This window comes from Molossus molossus, unplaced genomic scaffold, assembly GCF_014108415.1.
Source record: "Molossus molossus isolate mMolMol1 unplaced genomic scaffold, mMolMol1.p scaffold_m16_p_6, whole genome shotgun sequence".
Lineage (NCBI taxonomy): Eukaryota > Metazoa > Chordata > Mammalia > Chiroptera > Molossidae > Molossus > Molossus molossus.
The window spans coordinates 106,524,731-106,547,913 of record NW_023425399.1 but is presented as its reverse complement, the minus strand read 5'-3'; the positions used below and the strand labels follow the sequence as shown (position 1 = coordinate 106,547,913).

General features: G+C 47.8%; 1 protein-coding gene across 1 annotated transcript; it reads left to right on the top strand.

The window, feature by feature from the left end:
• The first annotated feature begins 1,109 nt into the window (after window positions 1-1,109).
• CPLX4 (complexin 4) lies at window positions 1,110-22,415 on the top strand. Its single transcript, XM_036245678.1, has 3 exons — window positions 1,110-2,118; window positions 7,110-7,197; window positions 21,962-22,415. The coding sequence occupies exons 1-3, from the start codon at window positions 1,952-1,954 to the stop codon at window positions 22,187-22,189; spliced, it is 483 nt and encodes a 160-aa protein (XP_036101571.1). The 5' UTR covers window positions 1,110-1,951; the 3' UTR covers window positions 22,190-22,415.
• The last annotated feature ends 768 nt before the right edge of the window (window positions 22,416-23,183 follow it).

Below are 23,183 nucleotides of genomic sequence, written 5' to 3'. Positions count from 1 at the left end.
TGTAATAAATTGAGGAATAAAAAGTTTTCAAGACATCCCGTTTTCAGTGGAATTTTCTGTTGGGGAGACAGAGATTTGACTTCATAAAACAAAGCGATACCAGTGAGTATTCAGTCGTCCCACTGGTGAGCTACTACCTAAGGGTCTCTAATGCTGACCCCCCGACACACATGCACACATACACATGCACACACGCGCACACACGCACATGCACAGAAAAGGGCCGGACAGGGAGAGGCTGCTTTACACTGGCTTTAGAGTTTAGGGTTGATACCATCACCATTAATATTTCCTAATTCCTAATAAAATGAAATTTCAGTAGTAGATTTTATAATAAATACAAATGAATTATAATAAAGACCATTTTTATTGTTTGGTTTTTTTAATTTTGTCAGCCCTACCAAATTCAAGTTGGCTTTGGGGATTTCATGTTCTCACCAAAACTATTCTATAGGATGGATCTTCAGCAAATTACCCGTCTTTGGGAAAGGGAAGTTTTTTCCTGTCCTGAGACACCTGTGCAGCATTTCCTAACGGAGAGTCGGGCAGAACTGGGGAAACAGAGAAATGGCTCTGGCTTTTTATCATCGGATGAGTTCTGTGAAACCTTACTGATGATGAAATGGGGTGTATGGTCAGCGGTGACTCAGAGGCAATGGTTAGACCGGGCTGAGTTCCAAGCACCTAGAAGTGAGAGGAGCTGAGTGAATGTTCATGTCCATCCTCCGTCCGCACTGAGCTACGATTCTAGTTCACCCCACTTGCCTGTTAGTCTTTCCAACTGAGACCATCTTAGCAGCGTTTTAAAAGAGGTTGGCAAAAGGGAAAGCGGCTCTTTAAATGTATAAAACAAGCATTTTAGGCAAAAATCCAGATTACATAGTTCTGAGCAATCTGAAGGATAGTCCTGTATTTCCTGGGAGGGGTCCTGTCTAATGAAAATAATAAGCGGAAGTTACAAATAGCCCACATCTCCTCCCACCTCCACTTAGGGGTGCTTTAATTAGAAAGGTACTAATGTAGATTAAAGTCTTAGCCATAGCAGTTCCTCCCTTGACCGGAGGGAAACCACCGCGACCGTTGGGAAGTCGGTGTGTGACTGAACACTCACAGGTATTCTCCACATACCGCTGCGCTGAGAGCGCCCAGGAAGCGGGCTGTACGCAGGAGGAAAAGGTGACCCGTTACACATTGACGATGGGACTCAGTGCGTCCTAACCCTCTGGACAGGAGCACTCTCCAGAGCATCGCTTCCAAGCAGAATTGTAACATTTCAGAGCAGAGGGACCCAGTGGTGGTCCCTTTGGACTTGCCTCCTTTGGGTGTTTGTTTATGTTTGGGAGATAGTAACCACCTAAGCAGGACAAAATCCAAGCAAACCGAAGGCAAATCCTCGCTTTGCACTTAGAAGTCCAATGAAATATAGTGATGGATCAAAGGATTATTTTTGCTCAATGAAGCATTTGGGTTTTGGGTCTCATTGGACTCAGTTTTCAACCAGATACTATGCTCAAGGGCTGGAACTGGGAAATCCCACTACAGCCTTACAATGTCAGCCCCGGTGAATTTAAAGCAGAATTCTGGATGAAGCCCTGCTGTGCTTATCATTTAAAATTTAGAAATGGATGGGGAGAGAGGGGTAGATGATGGGAAGGATTTTTTCCCTCTGCAATTAGCTTAGTGTATTAATTCAGGAAGCAGTCGGTTCCATCTGATCGGAGGGCTCAGTAATCTGAACCATCTGCCGGGGCGTACGAGGAAGTCCGCCTCTAATCCAGCTTACAGCCCGCACACCCCTCTTCTGCATCAGGACGCCCTTGAAGGATGAGGCCCCACAAAGTCCTTTGCTCTTAAATACGTGGCCGTCATTGAGGATATTAGGAGATTTTGTCTTTTTTTTTTCCTTCAGATTTTGTCTGAGTTTTGGGTTTCTTTTTCTGGGGAAAAAGAAATGGCTTTCTTTATGAAAACTATGATAAGTAACCAGGTAAAGAATTTAGGATTTGGTGGTGGGTCTGAAGAAAAGAAAGAAGAAGCAGGGACCTCGGATCCTGCCGCAGCTCAAGGGATGACCAGAGAGGAATATGAGGAATATCAGAAGCAAATGATCGAGGAGAAGTGAGTATTAGCAACTTCATTCCCCTTGAAAAGCAAAACGGAGTTCCTTTTGGTCTTACCTTCACCCCCCCACCCCCCCCATCCCTCCCCCATTGCTTTCTCTGCCTTTCGGTGCTTTCCGTGTGCCTCCAACCTTACAGGAGTGCTCTGCCGGAGGGAACGGCTGTGTCGCATCCGCACCTCCCGTGCCCTACTGTATGAACAGAAATGAAAAACACTAAGTGAATGAATCTCTGGGTCGCCTTTAAAGCAGCTCAACACTTTTCGATCTGGGCACATTTTAATCAACCTCAGTGTAACTCTTCAGATGAAAAATCGTGAGCCTATCTTTGCCATTTTCCTGAAATTCACTGTCCTAGCAAGTAGAACGCTTTCAGATTGTAGGAATTCGGACTTGGCACCTGGAAGAGGGCCTTAAAGAACATCCAGGGCCGCCGCCTTGTTCTTGTGCCAAGAAAAGCCTAGAAAGCATAATGTGACTTGGCTTCTCAAAGACTAGGGATAAATTTGTGGACTGTGTATTATGAAAAATTTAAAGATAAAGAAATGATGGATATAGAGATGACAGAAAAATAGAACATTATAATGCATTCCTATATATACTTATGATATTTTGACATATTTGCTTATAGATAGATCAGTTGGAAAGATATATGGATGGATGGATGGATGGATGGATGGATGGATGGATGGATGGGCAGATAAATAGAACCATTTGTAAAGTAAATTATAGGCATCGTCATACTTTACCCCTAAATATTTCAGCCATCTACCTCCATAAAAATAAGGACATTCTCCTGGCTACATAAAATGTAATAAAAATAAAATATTCATAATGTTTTTAGTTGGACATTATGGAATGTGAACAGCACCAACAATTTTTCACTGCTAAAGACGGATCTTTAAGTACAACCTATATGTAATTTTTTTAAAGTTCAAGGTAGAATTAATTTAAGAGTCTTTTAGTAATCAACTAAAAATCAAAATACTGATCTTGAGATTAAATGTTCATCTTATGATACAAAAGACAAATATTTTTGCCACTATGGCTATTTTGCTAACGATCATTTACATAGAGTTGCCTGGTCCTATTGCTAAGATGATTATAAGTGAAGAGGTCAATGACCTGGAGGAAAGTAACTACAAAGGCCTACTACCTTTAACCTTGTTGACAGTATTTTTTCTGAAAGAAAACATGGCTTAGAAACTACCTACAACGGTATTATGCTTGACTCTGCAGTACATGAAAGTCAGCTTTAAAAAGGAAATAAAACCGTAAAAAATGATGTCGGTGCTAAGATACTACTTGGGCAAAAAATAAAGCAGTATTTCTTGAATATTGGCTAGTTTTGCCTATGGCATTATACTTGTTAAAAAACAAGTATAATGAAGACATAGAAGTAGAACAATAGCATCAAATGTTCTCAGCTCAAGTGGGCTTATAAAAGGAAAACGGTCAGCAATTTAGCCTTAGACTTGATCCTGTAAAATATTTAATATGTCTAAGCAATAAGTTTGTTTGTAGATATGGCTTCTGTTTGATTAACTAATGTCCTGGTTTTCCTTAATTTTATATCTGGACAGATCAAAGAGCAAAACACCCAAATGGTTTGGTCAGTCAGTGGATTAGGTTACTTGCCAATTACTCGTGTGTGTGTGTGTGTGTGTGTGATAAATGTATATAGTCATTTAATGTGAGAAATAATAGAAAGACAATAGGGCCAGCCTGCTTCCCCATGACAAGAGGCATGACTTCTAGTCCATTGCTTGAGTTTTCAAGGGCTTCATCACCAAAAACACAACGTGAAGAAGTGGGCATCAAAATGGTTCATCACAAGTTATATGCAGAGAGAGCTATAGACATCATAGTGCATATAATCATTAATATGCATACTAGTAATCAGAAGCCTTCTAAACCTGTCCTCATTATTTTAGAAAAGTTATGGGATTGAGTAACAGTAAACTAAAATCTGCTTAACAATGCACTCTACTACACATTCATTTTTATTTTTTTTAATCCTCACTCAAGGATATTTTTCCATTTATCTTCAGATAAAGCAGGAGGGAAGAAGAGAGACAGAAAGAAACATCAATGTGAGAGAGACACATACTTTACGTCTATGTTCAGATGTTTCTCACTACTGATAGCATTGATACTGAAAGAGGACTACTAAACAGAAACTATTTGGAAAGGTCTAAGTAAAACAATGTTATCCCTCCATATCTCTTAATTACATTAAAAGATCCCTCTACCTTAGTCACAGTACAACAACTGGTACAGTAACACTTGTAACTTGAACTTTGATTTGCATCACAGGCTGAAACATAACAGCTAAAATTGCAAAGCACTTAGAAAAAAGCATAGAATATCTTTGCAACTTGGAAGTAGGCAAAGATTTCTTAAACATGACTCTGAGAGCAATAACGATAAAATTTTTCAGCAATAAATTAGATGTCAAAATTAAAAACTTTTGTGCATCAAATGACACCATTAAGAAAATAAGTAGGCTCCCTAGCTGGTTTGGCTCAGAGGTAGAGCGTCGGCCTGCGGTCCAGAGAGACCCAGATTCGGTTCCCGCTAAGGGCACGTACCTCAGTTGCAGTTTTTCCCCGGCCCCGGTTGGGTCATGCGGGTGGCAGCCACTTGATGTGTCCCTTTCACGTCGATGTTTCTCTCTCTCTCTCCCTCCCTCCCCACTCTATCTGAACAAAAAATGGAAAAATGTCCTCGGGTGAGGATTAAAAAAAAAGAAGAAAGAAAGAAAATAAGTAGGCAAACCACAAACAGAAAATATTTGTAAGACATAGCTGACGAAGGACTGGGATCTAGGCTATATAAAGAATTTCTACAACTCAAAAATAAAAGAAAAAAAAAATGGGGAAATGAGTTGAACAAATACTTCACAAAGATATATAAATAGCCGATTAGTACATGAAAAAAGAAAGGCCTAATATCATTAGTCATCATAGAAATGAAAATTAAAACCATACTGAGGAACCACTGCACACATACCAGAATGGCTGAAATTAAAAAGACACAATGCCAACTGTTGGCCTGAATAGGACAGAATTCTTCTGGTCGATGAGATGTAAGATAATATAACCACTTGGGAAAAGGTCTGACAGTTTCTACTGAAACTACACTTAGCCAAATGTCCCTGTCACTTAGCAATCCCATGTCAGATATTACCCAGGAGAAATGAACATGCATGTTCACAAGAAGACTTGTACAGAAACGTTCATAGCGGCTTCATTCGCAGTAGCCCCAAACCAGAAATAGCCCAGGTATCCATCAACAGCAGAATAAAGAAACAAATTGATATATTCATATGGGAGAATACATTTAGTAATAAAATGGAACAAACTACTAATAAGTAAAAAGCCTGCATAAATCTCAAAAGATGTTTCATGCTGAGTGAAAGAAGCCTCACACAGAAGAATGCATAGAGTTTGGTTACATTAGGTGAAGTTCTAGAGCAGGCAAAACCGTGGTTGACTGTAGGGCTGGGGAGTGGGCACTGATTGGGAGTGGGGATGAGGGAACGTACTCAGGTGACAGTAATGTTGTTATGTCTCAGTAGTGGTTTGGGTTACACACAGAAACAGAATAAATACGACAAAGGTAGGTAGGTAGGTAGATAGATAGATAGATAGATAGATAGATAGATAGACAGGTGATAGGTGATTGCTGGAAAATAAAACTATAAACAAATACATAACTAATTAACTAATTAATAGTATGCATGTTGAAGTGTTTGGGGGAATAGTACTGATTTCTACAACTCTGAAATGCATGTAAAATAAGATGGATGGATGAATGATTAGAGGGGATAGGTATAGGATAAAACCTGTCTAGTGAGACGCTCATGTAGACTGTAGATGGTGAGTATGTGGGTTTCACTGTAAAATTCCTTCAGTTTTTCTGCATGCTTGAAAGTTTTCATGGGAGGAACAAAATTATCTGCCAGGTCACTGATGTCTTGGGTAAGTCACTTACTCTGTTTCCCTCTCCAAAACTAGAAGACTGAACCCAGTGTTCCCTCCTGCCTGGTCCAGGGCTGACATTGTGTGGCGGGCAGTGAGTTCAAGGGGTTCCGGAGTCCAGGGCCCAGTGGTAAGCAGTTTAATCAGAGTTCTTCAGATCTAGCCCTTCCTTCAGGCAGCCTTCCACATCATGGTTAAGATGATTTCAAAACTTCCACTCAAGAACAGAGACCAGTTTAGCCACCTGAAAACAAAACCAGGGAGTTTATTTTATTGCAAATAATGCTTTCCCAAAGCCAGGAGCAGAAATCCCGTCAACCCCCACCTGCGCCTCAACGAGGACGCAGAGACGTTGGAAGCCAGGAGCTCTCTGGTCCCGTCCCTAGCCGCTGCTTCTGCCTCTGTGTGGCATCTCTGCTCTTTCATCTCAGCGGTGAGCTCTCCTCCATCTAGGCCCGTGGGGCCCGTGGCGAACAGCCAAAGGCCTCCAGGTTCCCCTGTCACAGCTCCAGCCACCCTGGACTCTTCCTCAGCCCCAATCCCAAATTCCCAGAGGTTTCATTTATTCAGCTTGGCCCAGTCCAATCCAGCAGAGGGCGGACACGTGTGTCAATTCAGCCTCAGTCCTGCACTTCCGTGGGCAGGAGGGGAGGCGGCATTGTGACCTCTGCAGACATCCCGGGAGGTGTCTGCTTCTGCTGGGGTCATAAGCAAGCGGGTTCACTTCAAACCAGCAGAACCACGGGTCCAGTTAGGTGGGCCCCAGAGCACTATGCAATCTGCCTCACTTTAAAGGGATGCCTCCTTCCAAACGGGAAGGGGACACCCCCGGGGGGGGGGGGGGACAAGGGGGGGAAATAGCTTTATAGTACATCCCTAAATACCATGTGCCTCCAAAGCACCCCCAGTTCTGGGTGTTTTAGCCCAGTGTCTGGCTCCTCTGAGCAGGGGCTGGAATGTCCTTCACACTACGTCCCTTGATCCGTTCTTCTCTCCTTTCCTGTTAGGATGGAAAGAGACGCTGCATTTACACAAAAGAAGGCAGAAAGGGCGTGCCTCAGAGTTCATCTCAGAGAGAAGTACAGACTTCCGAAGGTGAGACACTCCTAATAAACATCCAACCATGTCTTACGTAGTTAAAAATGGAGACTGTTTGATTGCCGGCAAAGGACCGTGCTGCTCATGACCATACATGCACAGTAGTCCTCCCGCGTCTACAGGGGTGCGTGCCAAGACCCCCAGGGGTGCCTGAAGCCACAGATAGTTCAGAGCCCTGTCTGCATACACGAAATTGTTCTTATGCATATCTGCCTATGATAAAGTTAAATCTATAAAGTAGGCACAGTAAGAGATTAGCAACAAGACCTAATAATAAAATAGAACAACTGGAACAGTGTAGTGTAATCAAGGTCATGTGACTGTGGCATTATTTAAGTAAAACAGGGGTGACTGGAACACTAGCACTGAGGTACTGCCACGGCCCATCTGGTCACCACGACGGTTGCTAAGTGACTGACAGGCAGTGTATACGGCGTGGAGACACTGGACAAAGGGACGATTCGCGTACGAGACCAGACTGGGTGAGATTTCATCACACTATTCAGAAGAACACACAATTTAAAAGGTATGAATTGTTTATTTCTGGAATTTTCCATTTAATATTTTTGGACTGTGGTTGACCATTGGTAACTGAAACCACAGAAAGGGAAACCATGGATAAGAGGGGACTGCTGTATGTATACATTATACACACACACACACACATGAATACATACCTTAATCTTGACTGAGGCATTTTGGTGTATGCAAAGGGCTTGAACTAGAAGTTCCTAAAGACTGAACCCCAGTCATTCAGCCTCTATGACCTTCCCTTCCCACTCAACAACATGAAGTCAATACCCATAGGAGACATGGGTATGTAAGTGTATGTAAGACTCGGAACAGGGGTAATGGTCTCGCTGCCGTCACTGAGCTCTGAGCGCTCATCTAACCCTCTCAGCAGGGCTGGGAGGTAGGAGGCCCGGAGAAACACCCTCCTGCCAAGTCTGTGCAGCGGAAGGGCAGAGCCAGGGTCTAAACTGCTACAATATTCTGCCTCTATGTCAAAGGGATGATTGGTTCCTTCTTTGGGGAATGGTGTGGCAGGGCTGGTCATCACCTGGCACCATCCTACCTGTCCTTGCTGAGGACCAACACCTGTTGAGAAGAGGATGGACTCTGAGGCTGCGAACTGAACGCGCCGGCTTCTGTTTCACTGGCGGAGCCGTGGGAAGCGCATGTGTGGACAGGAGTGCAGTGCTCAGGTGCGCCGTTCCGGGCTTGCAGGGGGTGATAAAGGGCCCAGCATGTAGCTCCCCTGGCTCAATTCTCATCCCCCCCGGGGATCGCCCAGCTCCTCTGCATGACCCCACTGGCACCTTCTGGGTTGGTATTCAACTACACATTCTGGAGGTGCACGCTCCACTCCCTACCAGAACATTTCCATCTGCAGAAGCCAGAGAGCACGATCCCGCCAAAGTGCATGACCCTGCCCCTCCCCCAGGGTGAGAACCACCTCCCAAGTCAGCTGGGTGGGTTAGAAAGTGCAACTAACCCAATTCCCAATTCCCAATTCCCGAAAAGCTGACTTCAGAAGCTACAAGCAGGAATTAGGAGAGAGAGCCCACACCATCCATGCAAGGTCACTGCTGAAGTCACCAAAGAGTTAAACAGATCCACCCTGTGGGAGAGATTGAGCCCTAAGACCCAGACCAGTGAATTTTGAAAACAATGCCTTGCTTTTCTTCACACCCAGTATTCTGGTTTAGCATGTCCTCTGCCCCACTGTGCTCGCCTTTGGAAGAGGGGGACACTTCTAAACACGGCTGGCCCCTTCGGCACCCAGTGTCTGGTGGATTTCCTGGCGCTCCCTGGGGTGTCACTGCCATCTTCAGCACTGTCCCCCCCCCCCCACACACACACACAGGATGACTGACTTAGATTCCCGCAGCTGAACTGAAGCTCCTGCCTGCCTGTGGCCTCGGGTACCTCTGATCAAGCACCACAAATCTTGTTTGCAATGAAGCAGAAATTGAACACACACACACACCGCCAACTGGCCTTGTCCTTTCCACAAAGGTGAAGCTTTTTACGGATTTATTTTTAACTTTTTTTTAAGGAATCTTTTCTTTTAATCGATTTGAGAGAGAGAGAAAGGAAGAGAGAGAAGCATCGATTTGTTGTTCCACTTATTTATGTATTTATTGCTTGATTCCTTTTTTTTTTTAATCGTCACTCGAGGACATTCTTGCATTCATCTTCAGATACAGTGGGAGGAAGAGAGGGAAGAAGAGAGAGAGAGAAACATCGATGTGAGAGAGACACATCGACTGGCTGCTACTCACACGACCCCAACCAGGGCCAGGGGCCAGAGACAAACCGTAACCGAGGTATGTGCCTTTAGCAGGAACTAAACCCGGGACTCTCTGGTCTGCGGGCAGACGCTCTAACCACTGAGCAAAATTGGCCAGGGCCATTGCTTGATTCTTTCATCTGCCCTGACCAGGGATCGAACCCGCAACCTTGGCGTATCAGGACGACACTCTAACCAGCTGAGTGACCCGGCCAGGGCTTTAAGGATTTATTTTGTCAGCTACACTGTTGTCCTTCTGTGGGGTATAAGAAGGTATAGGTTTTAATTCTGGCTCTGCCACTCTGACACGTGCAACCTCAGGTGACTTCTAAAACATCTGAGCCTCTGCTTCCCCATCTATAAAATGGGGCAATGATACCTACTTAATAAGGTGTACGTCTGAGATCATATGGGGATGGGTAGGTTTACTGTTGTCCGTGTGGAAAATAAAACAATAATTAATAAATAATACAAGTATAAACTCTGTTTCATGTACCCACAACTGCAAACCTACTTTTGCCCAGCTCTGTATGATGTAAAGAAGCTAGTACAGTGCCTGACCAATGGTACGAGCTCAGTGTATGATAGCTCTTATTATTATTGCACAGAAGTCTTATTTCTTGATAATAACAGACAGGGGTCCTGAAGACTGTGGGCAAGCTCACTGACGTGTATAAACAAGGCAGCAACTCGAGGTCCCTGAACCTCAAGAATCTGAGCTTTTGATTGTTTTCCTCCTTAATGGTGAGCCAGTCAGTGGTCTTGTTCACTTCCAGATCCCCAGGAGCGAGCAACTTCAGGCTTGGCAGCAGGGTTTCGATGCTTCAGAGAAAAGTACTTCCCACATCTCTGAGCCAAGCTAGCCTCATCTAAGAAATGAAAGCCACTTTTAGCACGAGGAAACTGCCGCGGGGGGTGGGGGGTGGCCAATAGCTTTGTAGAAACCCACAGCTACTGAGTGACAGTCAGGCATAGAGCTTGGGCCTCTCAGCCATGAAAAAGAGTGACTTAGAGAGAATTTGAACATCACTCCCTTTGACCTCGAGGTTTCTGCTCTTTCTCCTCTTAATATTCAAGGCGTCCCAAAAGTTATAGTGCAGTTTTCAGTTCCACGTGGCTTAAAACTGCACAGAGACCTTGGGGACACTGTACTGCTTGCTCAGTGCCACCCCCAGCAGGGGGCACACTGTCTTTCCTTCTTCACTGTTGTCTGACAGCTTGACCGCACACCTACCAGTCGCAGGCTAAATTCCAAATACAATCAAACAAATAGTTGAGGATGTCACTTGGAATCATTCTACATTTAACCCTTCACTGCAGAGATTGCAGTCAGATGGGGACCTCCTGGGCCACCATTATGTGATGGCTGTATTTTGTAAAAATGGATTCTACACACGATGCTTCAAGACTTTTCCTGTGGTGTAGAAAATACTAAAAATAATAATAATACAACTGCCTGCGTTTTGTAAAGCTCATGGACATTCTAATCCAATGCACACTGTCCATAGAACGGTAATGAATAGAAAGGACACCGTACCAAATCAACACGGTTTTGGAATATGATCCACCATGTTCCACTTTGTCCCGTTATCCCTGCCCCAGAGGTGGCGAACGCCCCAACCTCCGCGCTGCACCTTGTGCATGCCGTCCAGCCCCCACCGGGGCACCTCCTCTGCCTCGGCGGCCGCACAGGTTACCCGGTCCCCTCCCACTCACCCCCTTGGGGCCCTGGGCGCAGCGCACCTTCAATAGCCTCCGAGCTAGAGAGGGGCGCTAGGGGACAGCGGCACTTCCCAGCCCTCCCCACACCCCATCTCACAGCCTCCCTCCGAGGAGCGCCTGCAGCGGCAGCGGGCGGGTCAGGAATCCGGCCCCTGGCGCCCCCTGGTGCCCCCAGTCGCAGCGGCGCAGCAGCCCCAGGAAATGTACCCTCGCTGTGACTGTTCTCAATTCTTCCGCAGTGACCACAGGTTTATAGAGGGACAGTGATGGTGGAGAACAGAAATAAATGCCTGAGGGTGACTTTTTTTTTTAAGTCCATTCTTTTGACTACGCATCTTACTCCAAAGGGGTTGCTGTGCTAGCAAGCCTGGTGGGCCCTCCTAGGAGCAGCTGGCACAAAGCAGGAGGTGGCAGCACCCCGGAGGGCGCCGGGTAGGGACAGGCTGGGAGGGGGCAATCTGAGCAGTGGGCCCCTCCCATGCACGGTATGCCAGGACCGAGGTTCCAGCTGTCTCCACAGCAACCAGGATGGCAGGGGTTTTGAAATGACTGCCAGTGACTGTGGAATTGGACTGTGCAGCCTTGAGATATGACTTCGGGGGAAATGGTGACTGTGGGGCTTGTCATTTTCCAGGACTTGAATGCCATGCTTCGATTCTCGTGCCGTAGCAAGTCCATGTGTCTGGAGGGGCACGTGCTGCCGCTACTACGGAACTGTGTGTAATGTTAGGTCTTCCTTTGATTCTGCAGAGGAAGCATTAAGAGCGACATCCAAAAAGCGTAGGAATTTAAGTTGTATGTTTTTATTTCCTAGATGTTCCCATAAGGAGCAAGGAGGCCCTAGAAGGCTAGGCAGTGCCCACAGGCCTCACAGGGATTGGGAAATTTCCAGACCATGGCAACATGTCCAGAGAATTGGAGGGAAGGAATGAGGGGCTGCCTGGCCAGGTGATGTTCTCAGAGCACAGGGGAGGGCCAGGGAGAACCTGCTAGGTTAGAGGTGAGAGAGCAGATGCCCATGTCACTTCATACATCTCCTTCATGGGCTGGCAGTTTGGTTGCTGTAACTGATTGATTGCTTACCTAATTACTACAATTAAAAATGGTCATCATGGCATATATCCTATGGAATATTATTCAGCCATGAAAAAAATAAGGAAATCCTGCCATTTGTGACAACATGGATAGACCTTGAGGGCATTATGCTAAGTGAAATAAGTCAGAGAAAGACAAATACTGCATGATCTCACTCATATGTGGAATCTTAAAACCACAAACTCATAGGAGAGAACAGATTGGTGGTTGCCAGAGGCAGAGGTTGAGGGTGGGCAAAATGAGTGAAGGGGGTCAAAGGACACTAGGACACTGTCGGTTAAAAGGTAAGAAGGCCCTGGGGCTGTAATGTACAGCATGATGACTATTTTTTTTTAATAGTCATCAAAAGTCATTTGTAGGCCCTGGCCGGTTTGGCTCCGTGGTTAGACCAAAGGGTTGCCGGTCTGATTCCTGGTCAAGAACACGTACCTGAGTTGCAGGTTCAATCCCCAGTCCCCCACCCCCCCTCGGGGTCATGCGGGAGGCAACCAATCTATGTGTCTCTCTCATATCCATGTTTTTCTCTCTCTCTCCCTCAAAATCAAAGGAAAACTATCCGCAGGTGAGGATTAACAAACAAGCAAATAAATAAACAAAAAAGTCATCAGTAGGACAAATAGTGTTGTCATTAACAATTAGCAATAACCTTTGGGCGAGGCAGAGGCTCCCGTAGGCCCCTTCCTCCGCCCCTCTGTCTCTTCCTGGAGCAGATGTGGGGCCCTGAGCCACCATGGCACTTTGGCTCCTTGACCCCAGTGTCTGAGTATTGTTTCTCTTTTTATCAAACTTATTTTTTAACTACAGAAAAGCACATGACATAGGTGTACACCCAAAGCATAATCATAAAACTCCTGTAAACTGAAGGACTGTCCCAAGATCACAAAGCTTACTGCGACAGACAGGGCCTCTAGCCTCCTTCTTCTGCTGGTATGTTTCAAGCCCTTCCCCCAACACCCCCTCTCAGCTGTGTCTCTCCACCCAGGATGTTAGACTTCAGAACTGAACACAGCTGTCTGACAACAACAAAGGCTCTGGGCAGAAGGAAAGGGTCCCTAGCATCTTTGGGGCTCCTAATAACAACCTTTCTCTCTCACGGTTGGCAGAGTTCTGAGCCCTGTGCCACCCTGTAAAGTCCATGTTGAGTAAGCAGCCCCACTAACGGTATGAATAGTCCCCAGGGAGCTGGACACACTCAACATGTCCCCCAGCTAATGAGGGGCAACCTGGGTACTTCGGTCACAGTTCCCCAGAGTCACTTCCCCGGTTGCATAGCCAGCAGGAGGTGGTTCTGTCCCTTCCCTTTACCGTGGCCCAATAGAGAGCAGATCTGAAGCAAATGTCTTCCCAGGAGCTGTCAGGTCCGATGAGGATAACAATGTCACATTTCGGAATTAGAGCTGTGTTTTCCAAGTAAATTATGTGGCTGGGGTTTTCTGTGAAGAGTGTTGTCACCGGATTGCTGAGTGGGGAAGGAAGGGTGGGCTGCGAGGAGCGGTGTGGGCCCTGGCCTTGCAGGCAGACTACAGCGCCTCCTCTCTGAGCTCACTGTTTACTGTCAGCGACAGTCCCAGCGGTCATACCACGTCTTTCGATGACCATATTTAATCGCAGTAATGACGTAAGGCGTCGAATCCATGCAGCGGTCAAATGGCAGTGATCTGAGGCACAGCTAGTGACGTGGATCAGTCGTGACCATGGTCATGTACACGTCCGCTCTGCTGATTCCTCTGGTCCTCGCATCACCAGTAACTAAAGGAGCTCCGATGCTACAGTGAGCGCGATGCTAGACTTGGATCATGTTAGACTCGGATCTCCTCCTGGTAACCCTGTGTTTTCAGGTTTTTCTCTCTCTTGGCCTCTCCTTTATAAAGCAGTTGACTCTCTCCCAGTGATAACAAACATGCCTTCCTAGGTGTCTTCCCTAAGGGACCAGTTGCCACTGCTCTGCTGAAACGGTCTCCTTTCCACTGGGCCAAGTGGCTCCATTATTTTTTTGTTTCTCTTCATTTCGTTAAGCACTGGTCGGTGTTTCCTCCCCGAAGCCCTCTCTGTCCTCAGCATCTGGACACCACCCTCCGGTTCTCATTCTCCTCAAACTGTTTCTCCTCTGTCTTCTTCATGGGTTACCCTCCTCGTGTCCGCCCCACATTTGGGAGTATCCCAGGGTGCTCCCTCTCTGGTCGAACCTTCTCCCGGGGTGGCTGGCCCCTGCTGTTGCCTCAGCCACCATCCGTCTGTGTGCTGTGCAGACCACCAGCCCTCACCCTCTCCCTAAAAGCTCTCCTTGGGGCTCCTCAAGCCCCATTCAGAGCAGAGCCCTTCCTTGCCCCTTACACCTGCCCCTCCCCCAGGCTGGAAACTGGAAGTCACCCTTGACTCCTCCCTCCTCTCCAGCAAATCACCAAGCCACCTCCTAATAGTTCTTAACCCCATCCCCAGGTGCGGCTTCATCATTTTTCACCTCTTTACTGCAACAGCTCCTCAGTAACGTTCTGACCTTGAGTATTGCTCCCCTATGAGGGCAGAGTGAGATTTCCAAAATGCAAATCTGATCCTGTTTCTCCCTGTTAAAAAAAAGACTCACCACAACTTTGCAAAATGAAGTCCAAACCCCTTGGCCAGTTCACCACGGTGTGGCCCCTGTCTCCCAGCCTCACCTTGTACCTCTCCCTGCCCAGACTGTACCTTCTTCTTTGTTCCCTCTACCCTATTCCCTATGGTCCTCTTCCCTCCTGTAAGACTTTGGTCTAGTGCCATTTCTTCCAGAACCTTCTGTGACCTCCCTCTCCTCACCCTCCTCCTTGCTCCTGTAATACCTGAGTATGTCTCTTCTGTCGTTTCCATCCTGAATATTCTCACCGACTGCACTGTGTGCTCCTTAACAAGAAGGGACTCCATTTTTCATCTTTGAGCTCAATGCCCTGCATGGTGCCTGGCATGTAGAAGTTACCCTCACACACACACACGCTCCTGTGCAAAAGATTTGTTGATGTTATCGGGGGAAAAGGGGGGAAAAACACACCCAAAGAACAAAGTACCAAAAATAGCAGAAAGAATCTATCTGCCATGAGAGTTATAGTAAAATAAATTTTCATAAAAGTCTGGATTTGACATCATCATATTATAATACAAAGGTATAATTTTGTATAAAATGCAAAGGCTCCTTGACATTATAATGAAGATGGCATAGATCTTCAAATAGAGGACGTAGTACATTTTAAATAAAGTCACGAGATTATGTCTGAAAACAAAGGTGCCCCCTTCCTAGCCAATTCAAAATGTATATGTAAGTCAAGCCAAATTAGTAAGAGAAAACAGTTCCCCAATGAACCCTAATCCTATTAACAGAATTGTCAATCTCGTTAGTCATTGAAAAATAATGTCAAGCCCCCTGCTGAGCCCCATGATTTAGTTACACCTGGTGTTTGTCTGCTGTGTGAAGGGCGTCGTTCAGTTCCAGTAAAGATGAAGAACAGAAAAGTCTGTCAACAGAATCATCTTTTGAAGTATCACACTGAAAGCTCCATTAGGATTGAATTTAAAATTTGCCTCTTAAGAAAAAGATATGATTCTGTGAGCCTTTCTCTGCGGCTCCTTTAAAGAAGGAGCTGTCGGGGTTACTCAGCAGGACGCCTCCTGCTTCTGAGCTGCTGGTTCTGGTGGCCCAGTGGGGAGGCCGGCAGAGGCCCAGCCGGGCCCTCTGTTAGTCCTCCTCCCGGTCCTGCCCCAGTTCAGTTTGCTCCTTCCACTCAGGCCCGTGAAAGAGCGGGGACTGAATGTCCCGAGGGGACAGGAGGAAGGGGAGAAAGAGTCCTGGGACCCCGGTGCTGCGCAGCAGGAATTCGTTGCATGTGTCTTAGCCACATAGCTTTCTGTTAATGCTCACACCCACCGGGGAAGGCAGGTAGATGTTATTTCCCCTTCCTAGACAAGAACACCAGCTGAGTGAGGGAAAGTGACTGCCCAAGGTCACACAGCCTGTAAATGACAGGGCAAGATAAGACCCTCAACCCTATCTGCCCCCGCGGGCCATGTTTTCCTGCCAGACCGGGCAGCTGAGCTGGGTTCTGGGCCCTAACAAGCTGAATGGCCCTTATGCAGCATCTTCACCAGACCTGGGTTTCCTCGTCTGTGAGTGGCTCAGATGAGTGAACTCAGAGAGCCCTCAAGTCCCTGTAGAATGGCTGCATAAAGGACAGAGGGGTAAGGTGTGCACAGCTGTTCTAAAAGTTCTCATCGGTGTAGGGCCCCGTAGGTGCGTTCTCTGAATCAGCATTAAAACTGACCCCTATTACTGGAGGAGTCAAAGCTACAGCGTCTGTCCTAATGTGCTAAGGGCTTCTGAGCAGCTAAAGGGGAGACCAGGGGATGTAGCGGAAGGAGCCGCTAGCAAGCCCTGGACAAGGGTTTCAACACTCACAGTCACCTGGGAAGCTTTTTAAAAATTCTACTGCCTGGGCCCTCGCCACAAACCACGGGAGCCAAACTGTGGGGCTGGAGCCTGGCCTTCAGTATTTTTCTACCCTTCACAAGGGACTCAGAGGCAAAGAGAGGGTTCAGAACCACTGTCCCAGGGGGACAGAACATAAACCTGGCTCTGTCCTTCAGTGGCAACTGGTCGGAACAACAATGAGTGCTGGAGACTGGCCCCCAAAATCTCATGCATGCTCCCCCCTGGTCTGGCCCAGATCCCCCTTAGTTTGCTCGTGTTTATTTCTATGGAGGTGTTTGTTGATTGGCTTATTCTTTGTTTGCTGTGTATTTCCACTCACCTAAGGTCTTGTAAGCTCCCGCAGAACCGGAACCAGGGGCTGCTGGCACCTTGTCTAGAGGCCAGTGCGGTGCCTGTACTCACAACCAGGACAGCTAGGGGTGGTTGAGGAAGACAAGTGACTATTGAAGTCCATGACCCTCACAACTATGTAAATACCAAATGTTAGGTTAGCTCGCCACTGATCTAGCTGTCTGGTATCATGTAAACAAACCAAAATAGATAAACAAGCCCCAAACAAACCAAAGCCACCTCCTCTCAGACACACTGGTATTTGTCTACATACCACGCTATTTGACTAGACTCTAACACTTCTAGTGAACGCTCAGCTGTTTGAGTGTATAAGACTGTATAACCACCTATGATAGTTTGTTGTCATATCTCAAGTTTGCTACAAGTTGAAGGCCAGTTTACCAAGATCCCGAGCATAAGAAGTCTGGATCCAGGGAATAACAAAGGCAGGACATAAGGCTATTTCGATAATGGGGCATTCAGGGCTGGTGATTAAGATTATAAATCTGGTTAAAAACCAAGAGATTAAAACTGAGTCTGGTCAGCCAGCATAAAAATAATTAGCTCGTAACTGCATTAAAAAGTATCCCAAATTGATAAGATTTCTAGAAATGAGACCTCTGCAACAGGACCTCTAGGAACACAGTGTAGCCTACACAGTACGCTGGTTCACTTCATTTCATTCATTCCTACATTCATGCCGTGGTTCTCAGCACCAACCCGCCCGTCCCTAGAGCTGATGATCCATATCGGCTTTAATTGCGTTTATATTTGTGGGGTGTAACAAGGCATCATCGCCTTTCCTAGATGTGTGAAAGGTATCAAAATACCCTTGGTCTCCCCAACTAAGATCTGTAAGTGGGCAGCAGAAAGTCTGGCATTGCAGACAAGGTCCTGTCAGCAGGGTGGTCCCCGAGGCAGGAGGAGGCAAGGGGCCCAGGGTCCTCTGTAAATCCCACTCACACTCTCGAATTGCTTACTGTGTCCCAGATCTTTCTCTTCAGGGCGATAAGCGCCCCCCCTTCTGTTTCACTGGCCACGCCTTCTTTATCCCAGGGGCCCTTTCAGCAGGGACTTGGACACTGAGCTGCCCTTCTTCCCTAAAATATTAATCACCACAGACACTGTTTGTCCAGACTTAGAAATTTACAAATCTCTTTCACAACGTGTGTCATTCAATCTGCTCCGTAATCCTCGGAGGGGCCCTCCCATTGGGCCCCAGAAGTGTAAGGTGACTTGCCCAAGGTCATGCAGTGGGCGAATGGCAGAACTGGCACTTGAACCAGGTCTCCTGACTCCAATCCCCGTGATGTGCCCACTGCCATAGGCCATCTCTGCAGGATAGTGGTGTGTGTCCGCTTCAGCTTTCCATAGCTGGGACCCTGGTCTGTTCCATCTGAGCTAGCTTGCTTGGTGAGAACCCAGGGCTAATGAGTCCAGGGGTCCAAGTTTGGTTCCAGAACACTTCATGTTGTCCTCTAGTCACTCACTGGCCCTGTCCTACTCTTAGTCATAAGGTGTCCACAGCCCAGGCTGCAGCCTAGGGACATCGATTCCAGTGGTAGAACCATCCCGGAAGCCACTGTGCTGCTGATGGACGGTCGGTAACATTGTCCTGCTAAGGACGGTGCTTGTAGGACTCTGACCGCAGCCACTGAGCACCCCCGATACTGCCGTTATTCTTTTATTAACTTTTGTTTTTAATCTTCACCCGAGGATATTTTTTCCATTTATATTCAGATAAAGTGGGAGGAAGAGAAAGAAAGAGAGAGAGAAAGAGAAACATTGACGTGAGAGAGACACATCAATTCGTCACCTCCCACACGACCCGACCAGAGCCGGGGACCAAATCGCAACCAAGGTACATACCCTTGACCAGAATCAAACCTGAGACTCTGGTCTGCAGGCCAACGCTCTAACCGCTGAACCAAACTGGCCAGGGCTCTTTTATTAACTTTTTAATTGATTTGAGAAAGCGAGAGAGAGAGACATCAATGTGAGAGAGAAACATGGACCGGTTTCCTCCCACACATGCCCCAATCCGTATCAAACCCACAACCCGGGTGTGTGCCTGACCGAAATCGAAACACCACCTTCTGCTGCACGGGAGGGCTCTCCAGCCAGCTGAGCCACACCGGCATGGCACCCCATACTACGTTTAGGTTGGACAACTCGGGCCACCTGCCTTGGACCCCATGCTACAGAGGGCTGCCCTCTGACCTTCCTCGGGCCATTCTCCTTCACATGGGGTGAGACATCTACAGGGCCAAAGGGACGGGCCTATCCAGAGTCCACACCCCTCTTCCAGACCACACTCTGGCTGCCCAGGACCCCGAATTCCCAGCCTCAGTGCGTTCCGCCTCTCACCCGCTCTGTCAGCCTGAGTTGCTGGCCCGAGACTGCTAGGGCCGCGGGTAGGGCGGGAGTCGGGGCGCATGCACACAAGGTTCCCGGGAGAGATGGGGCCAGGGACTGGGGACAAGGAGGGCCAGGTGGTGAGCCAGGACCGCTCTCTGTCCTCACCCTCGGGGTCCCACAAACAGAGGATGGGCTGACAGGGGGTCAGGGAGGCTGGGCCCTCCAGGGGGCTTTCCCCAGAATTGAGGGCCTAGAGACAAGTGGGAAACAAACAGGCCCAGGTTGCTGGGAGAGCGGAGCCTATGGAGCAAACACAAGGCCATTCCCAGGCCAGGAGAAAGGTGCAAAGAGAGCAAGGCCTTCCGAGGGGGCTGACCGCATGTGCAGGGGTCCCGGTTACCCAGGGCAACCCCTGCCCCCCCTGAGGGCCCGGTGACATCCACAGAGATCTTACCAACTGCAGGGACAGGGTGTTGGAACTCCCAGGAATGCCTTTTCAAATCACTGTATGTTTTTGGGGGTGCATAAGAGAAGGTCAATGTCCCACATCGGCAGGAGCTGAGACTGGCAGGCTGCACTCCTGCGTCCCTCTCCTCCTTGCAAAACAGCCCAGAGGAGCAGCAGCAGGAAGGCAAACTCCGGGAGGTAAATAAAAAATAAATAGACATGGAGGATTGGCTGAGAGCCCCTGGGGATTAACTAACTAATTAATCCCCACAACAGTTTGACGAGGAACTAATTAATCCATTAAGCACTTTGAGGGGCCAAAGCCTGGCCAAGTGCAGGAGAGCCTTCCCTGACCTGGGAGGAGACCTGGGAGGGAACCGTGTGAGGGCCAGGCCTGCCAGGCATCCTGGCCTGTGGGCCAGAGCCTGCCTCCCGCTGGTCTAGAGTCCGCCTGTCCGTTACTCTGCCTAGAGAAACAAGCACACCAAGGAGCTGTGTTTCCACTGCGGCCTCCAGCTTCTCGAAGCATCTGCTGAAGAAGTATGGAGCCTGGGACAGTTAGAACGGGAAGGCCCTCGGAGAGCCACTTTACAGAGGGAGGGTCAAGTTTACACAACACCCTGGCTCACCCTGTGGACCTGGAGAGGACCAATGTTTGTTTATGGTTATCTCCACTCAGCACCCAGGCAAGAGGGTGCTCTCTGTAGGTGCTGATTGGACTCCACCTGGGGATGCGACAGGTGTCAAAATCTTTCTAAAACCAAATCAGTGTGGTCTGATTAAGACTAAGATGATCATTTTACCTTTATGAGATTGTCATGCCCTTTGGTGACAAATTCCAGACTGGTCACAACATATCAAGGTGGGCCCTCAAGTCTGCTTAGATCTTTCCTATCATTCATCTTTCTTTCTTTCTTTCTCTCTCTCTCTCTTTTGTTAATCTTCACCCCAGGACATTTTCCCACTGATTTTTAGAGAGAGTGGAAGGAAGGGAGGGAGTAAGAGAGAGAAAAACATCAATGTGTTTTGGCTGCCTCCTGCATGACCCTGACCAGGGCCAGGGATCAAACCTGCAACCAGGCTACATGCCCTTGACCAGGAGTCAAACCCCAAACCCTTCGGTCCGAGCGCCAACACTCTAACCGCTGAGCCAAATCATTCAGGGCTCCTTTGCTTTTCTGATGCTCTCTTTAACCTCATGTGCAACCGGATCTCAGAAAATTATCTTATAGCGGCCATTTGGGAATGTCACCGGCCCTTACCTTTCCCAGAAGAACTTTTTCTCTAGATTCTTCTCTCTCATTACAAAACAAAGGGATTTTTAATACCAGGCAACGTGCTCTTGGGAACTCAGGAACAACCAAGTCTAGAACCACAAGATGAAATTGTGAGGCAAACTGTGGCCAGACATTCGGGGTGCTGAGTGGGAGTCAGACTTGTTTTCAGGTGCCAAGGATGGGAAAGCGGAAGTTGACATGACGTGGCGCCCACCAGGGATGGGAGGGACCATAGTTAAGCTGAAGCTGCCACTCAAGAGTGATGACTAAAGTGTGGGAGCACTGTCAGGGAGTCCAAACCCCACCTCCAGAATCAGATCAGGGAGGGCCACCAAGTCACAACCTGGGCTGCTAGACAGCAAAGCTCACAGAGGCCGGACTGGTGCGGGATTCTCAAGCTTTGCATCATCAGCATAGCAGGTAGGGTTTTTAAACACAGCTGCTGTGCCCATCAGTGAGTGTCTGATTCCATAGGTCTGGGGTGGGGCCGAAAAATGTGTCTTTCTAACACATTCCTAGATGATGTTGAGGCTGCTGGGTCCAGGGACCACACTTGGAAAACCACTGTGCTAGAGGTTCTGATCCACCCAAGTGTACTGAAAGAGGGTCTCAACCAGGACCCCCCGCCTCCATGACGGCTACCAGGCCCAGGATCCACTGAGAGACAGCCAAGCATGCCATTCCCTTCATCCCTCCACAGACTCGTTTTCCTGCTGCTCTGTGTGTGTGTGTGTGTGTGTGTTTGTGGAGAGTGGTCTCTATCTCTGCATTTGTTTTTCCACATAGAGCGAGATGGATGAGAACCAACTCCAGATGGCTGGAGATGAAGTGGATTTGCCCGAAGATCTCCGGAAAATGGTAGATGAAGATCACGAAGAAGAAGAAGAAAAGGATTCTATTCTCGGGCAGTTACAGAATCTTCAGAACATAGACTTGGACACCATAAAAGAAAAAGCCCAGGTCACGTTCACAGAAATCAAGCAGACAGCAGAGCAGAAGTGTTCTGTGATGTGAGGGGCGGGCACAGGTGCAGGAGGGGACCAGGTCAAGGCAGAGGGGACCAGGTCGAGGTGGAGGGGACCACTCTCCTATGGAAAGTCTTGAGTAGCAAATACTTCAATGCAGTGAACGAGGTTAGAAAAACTATGATGACAAACCTATATGAACAGGTAGACAAGTTGATGTTCTAACTGTTCCTGGTAGGACATTTAGCTAGCCCCTGCCAGCGGAAATGACACCCCCCCCCCCCCCCGCTTCCTTCTAGCTCTTACAATGGCTGAGCATGGAATTTCAGCCATGCACAAAGCAGAACACGCATCTGCTGAAAGATCTTCAGGAAAAGCCAGAAAGAAGCAAAAGCAAATGGATTTCCTTCGGCTTCCTTCCTTAGAGGGCAAGGTCTCACCTTGTCCAATCATTAGCATGACTTCAGGCCCCTTCAGAGAAAGATGTGGAAGGTCAGGTGCCTCCAGGACCCTGGGCTGCAGACTCACCGGCAAGCAAAGATCACACCACCGAGACTCCCAGGCTCCTTGACATCGTTGATGCTTCTCATCAAGTGTGGCACTTGGACAGTTCAAAACCAAGGGACAGGAGTGGGGAAGTGGTAAAAGGCGAGGAATGGAGGCAGAGAACAGACTTCATCTGCCTCTAGCCTTGTAGAGCATCATTCTAGAGGCCATGTGAAGAATGGACTTGGGGTGTAACTAGAGGCAGGGAGGCAACCAGGAAGGTCATCCCTGTTTCTGCATTCAGAGTTACCTCCTTGTGTCCGAACTTGGTGATAGCAACGAGAAGGGGGGGTGGGTGACACATAGAGCACTGAGAAGTTAAATCAGTCTCTCTCTGTCTCTCTCTCTCTCTCTATCTACCCCCCTTTCTCTCTCCTCCTTTCTTCTCTTCTTGTCCCCTCTTCCTACCTTTCCTTTTTCCTCTCCCATCTCTCCCCTTCAGACTAGCTTCCAATAAATCATGTTGTCATTCTGTCCCACAGTCTCCAGGGTACACA

Coding starts and splice junctions, on each gene's coding strand:
- CPLX4 (XM_036245678.1), top strand. CDS start 1,952: ATGGCTTTCTTTATGAAAACTATGATAAGTAACCAGGTAAAGAATTTA. Junction 2,119..7,109: donor AAGCAAATGATCGAGGAGAA/GTGAGTATTAGC, acceptor CTTTCCTGTTAG/GATGGAAAGAGACGCTGCAT. Junction 7,198..21,961: donor AGAAGTACAGACTTCCGAAG/GTGAGACACTCC, acceptor TTTTCCACATAG/AGCGAGATGGATGAGAACCA.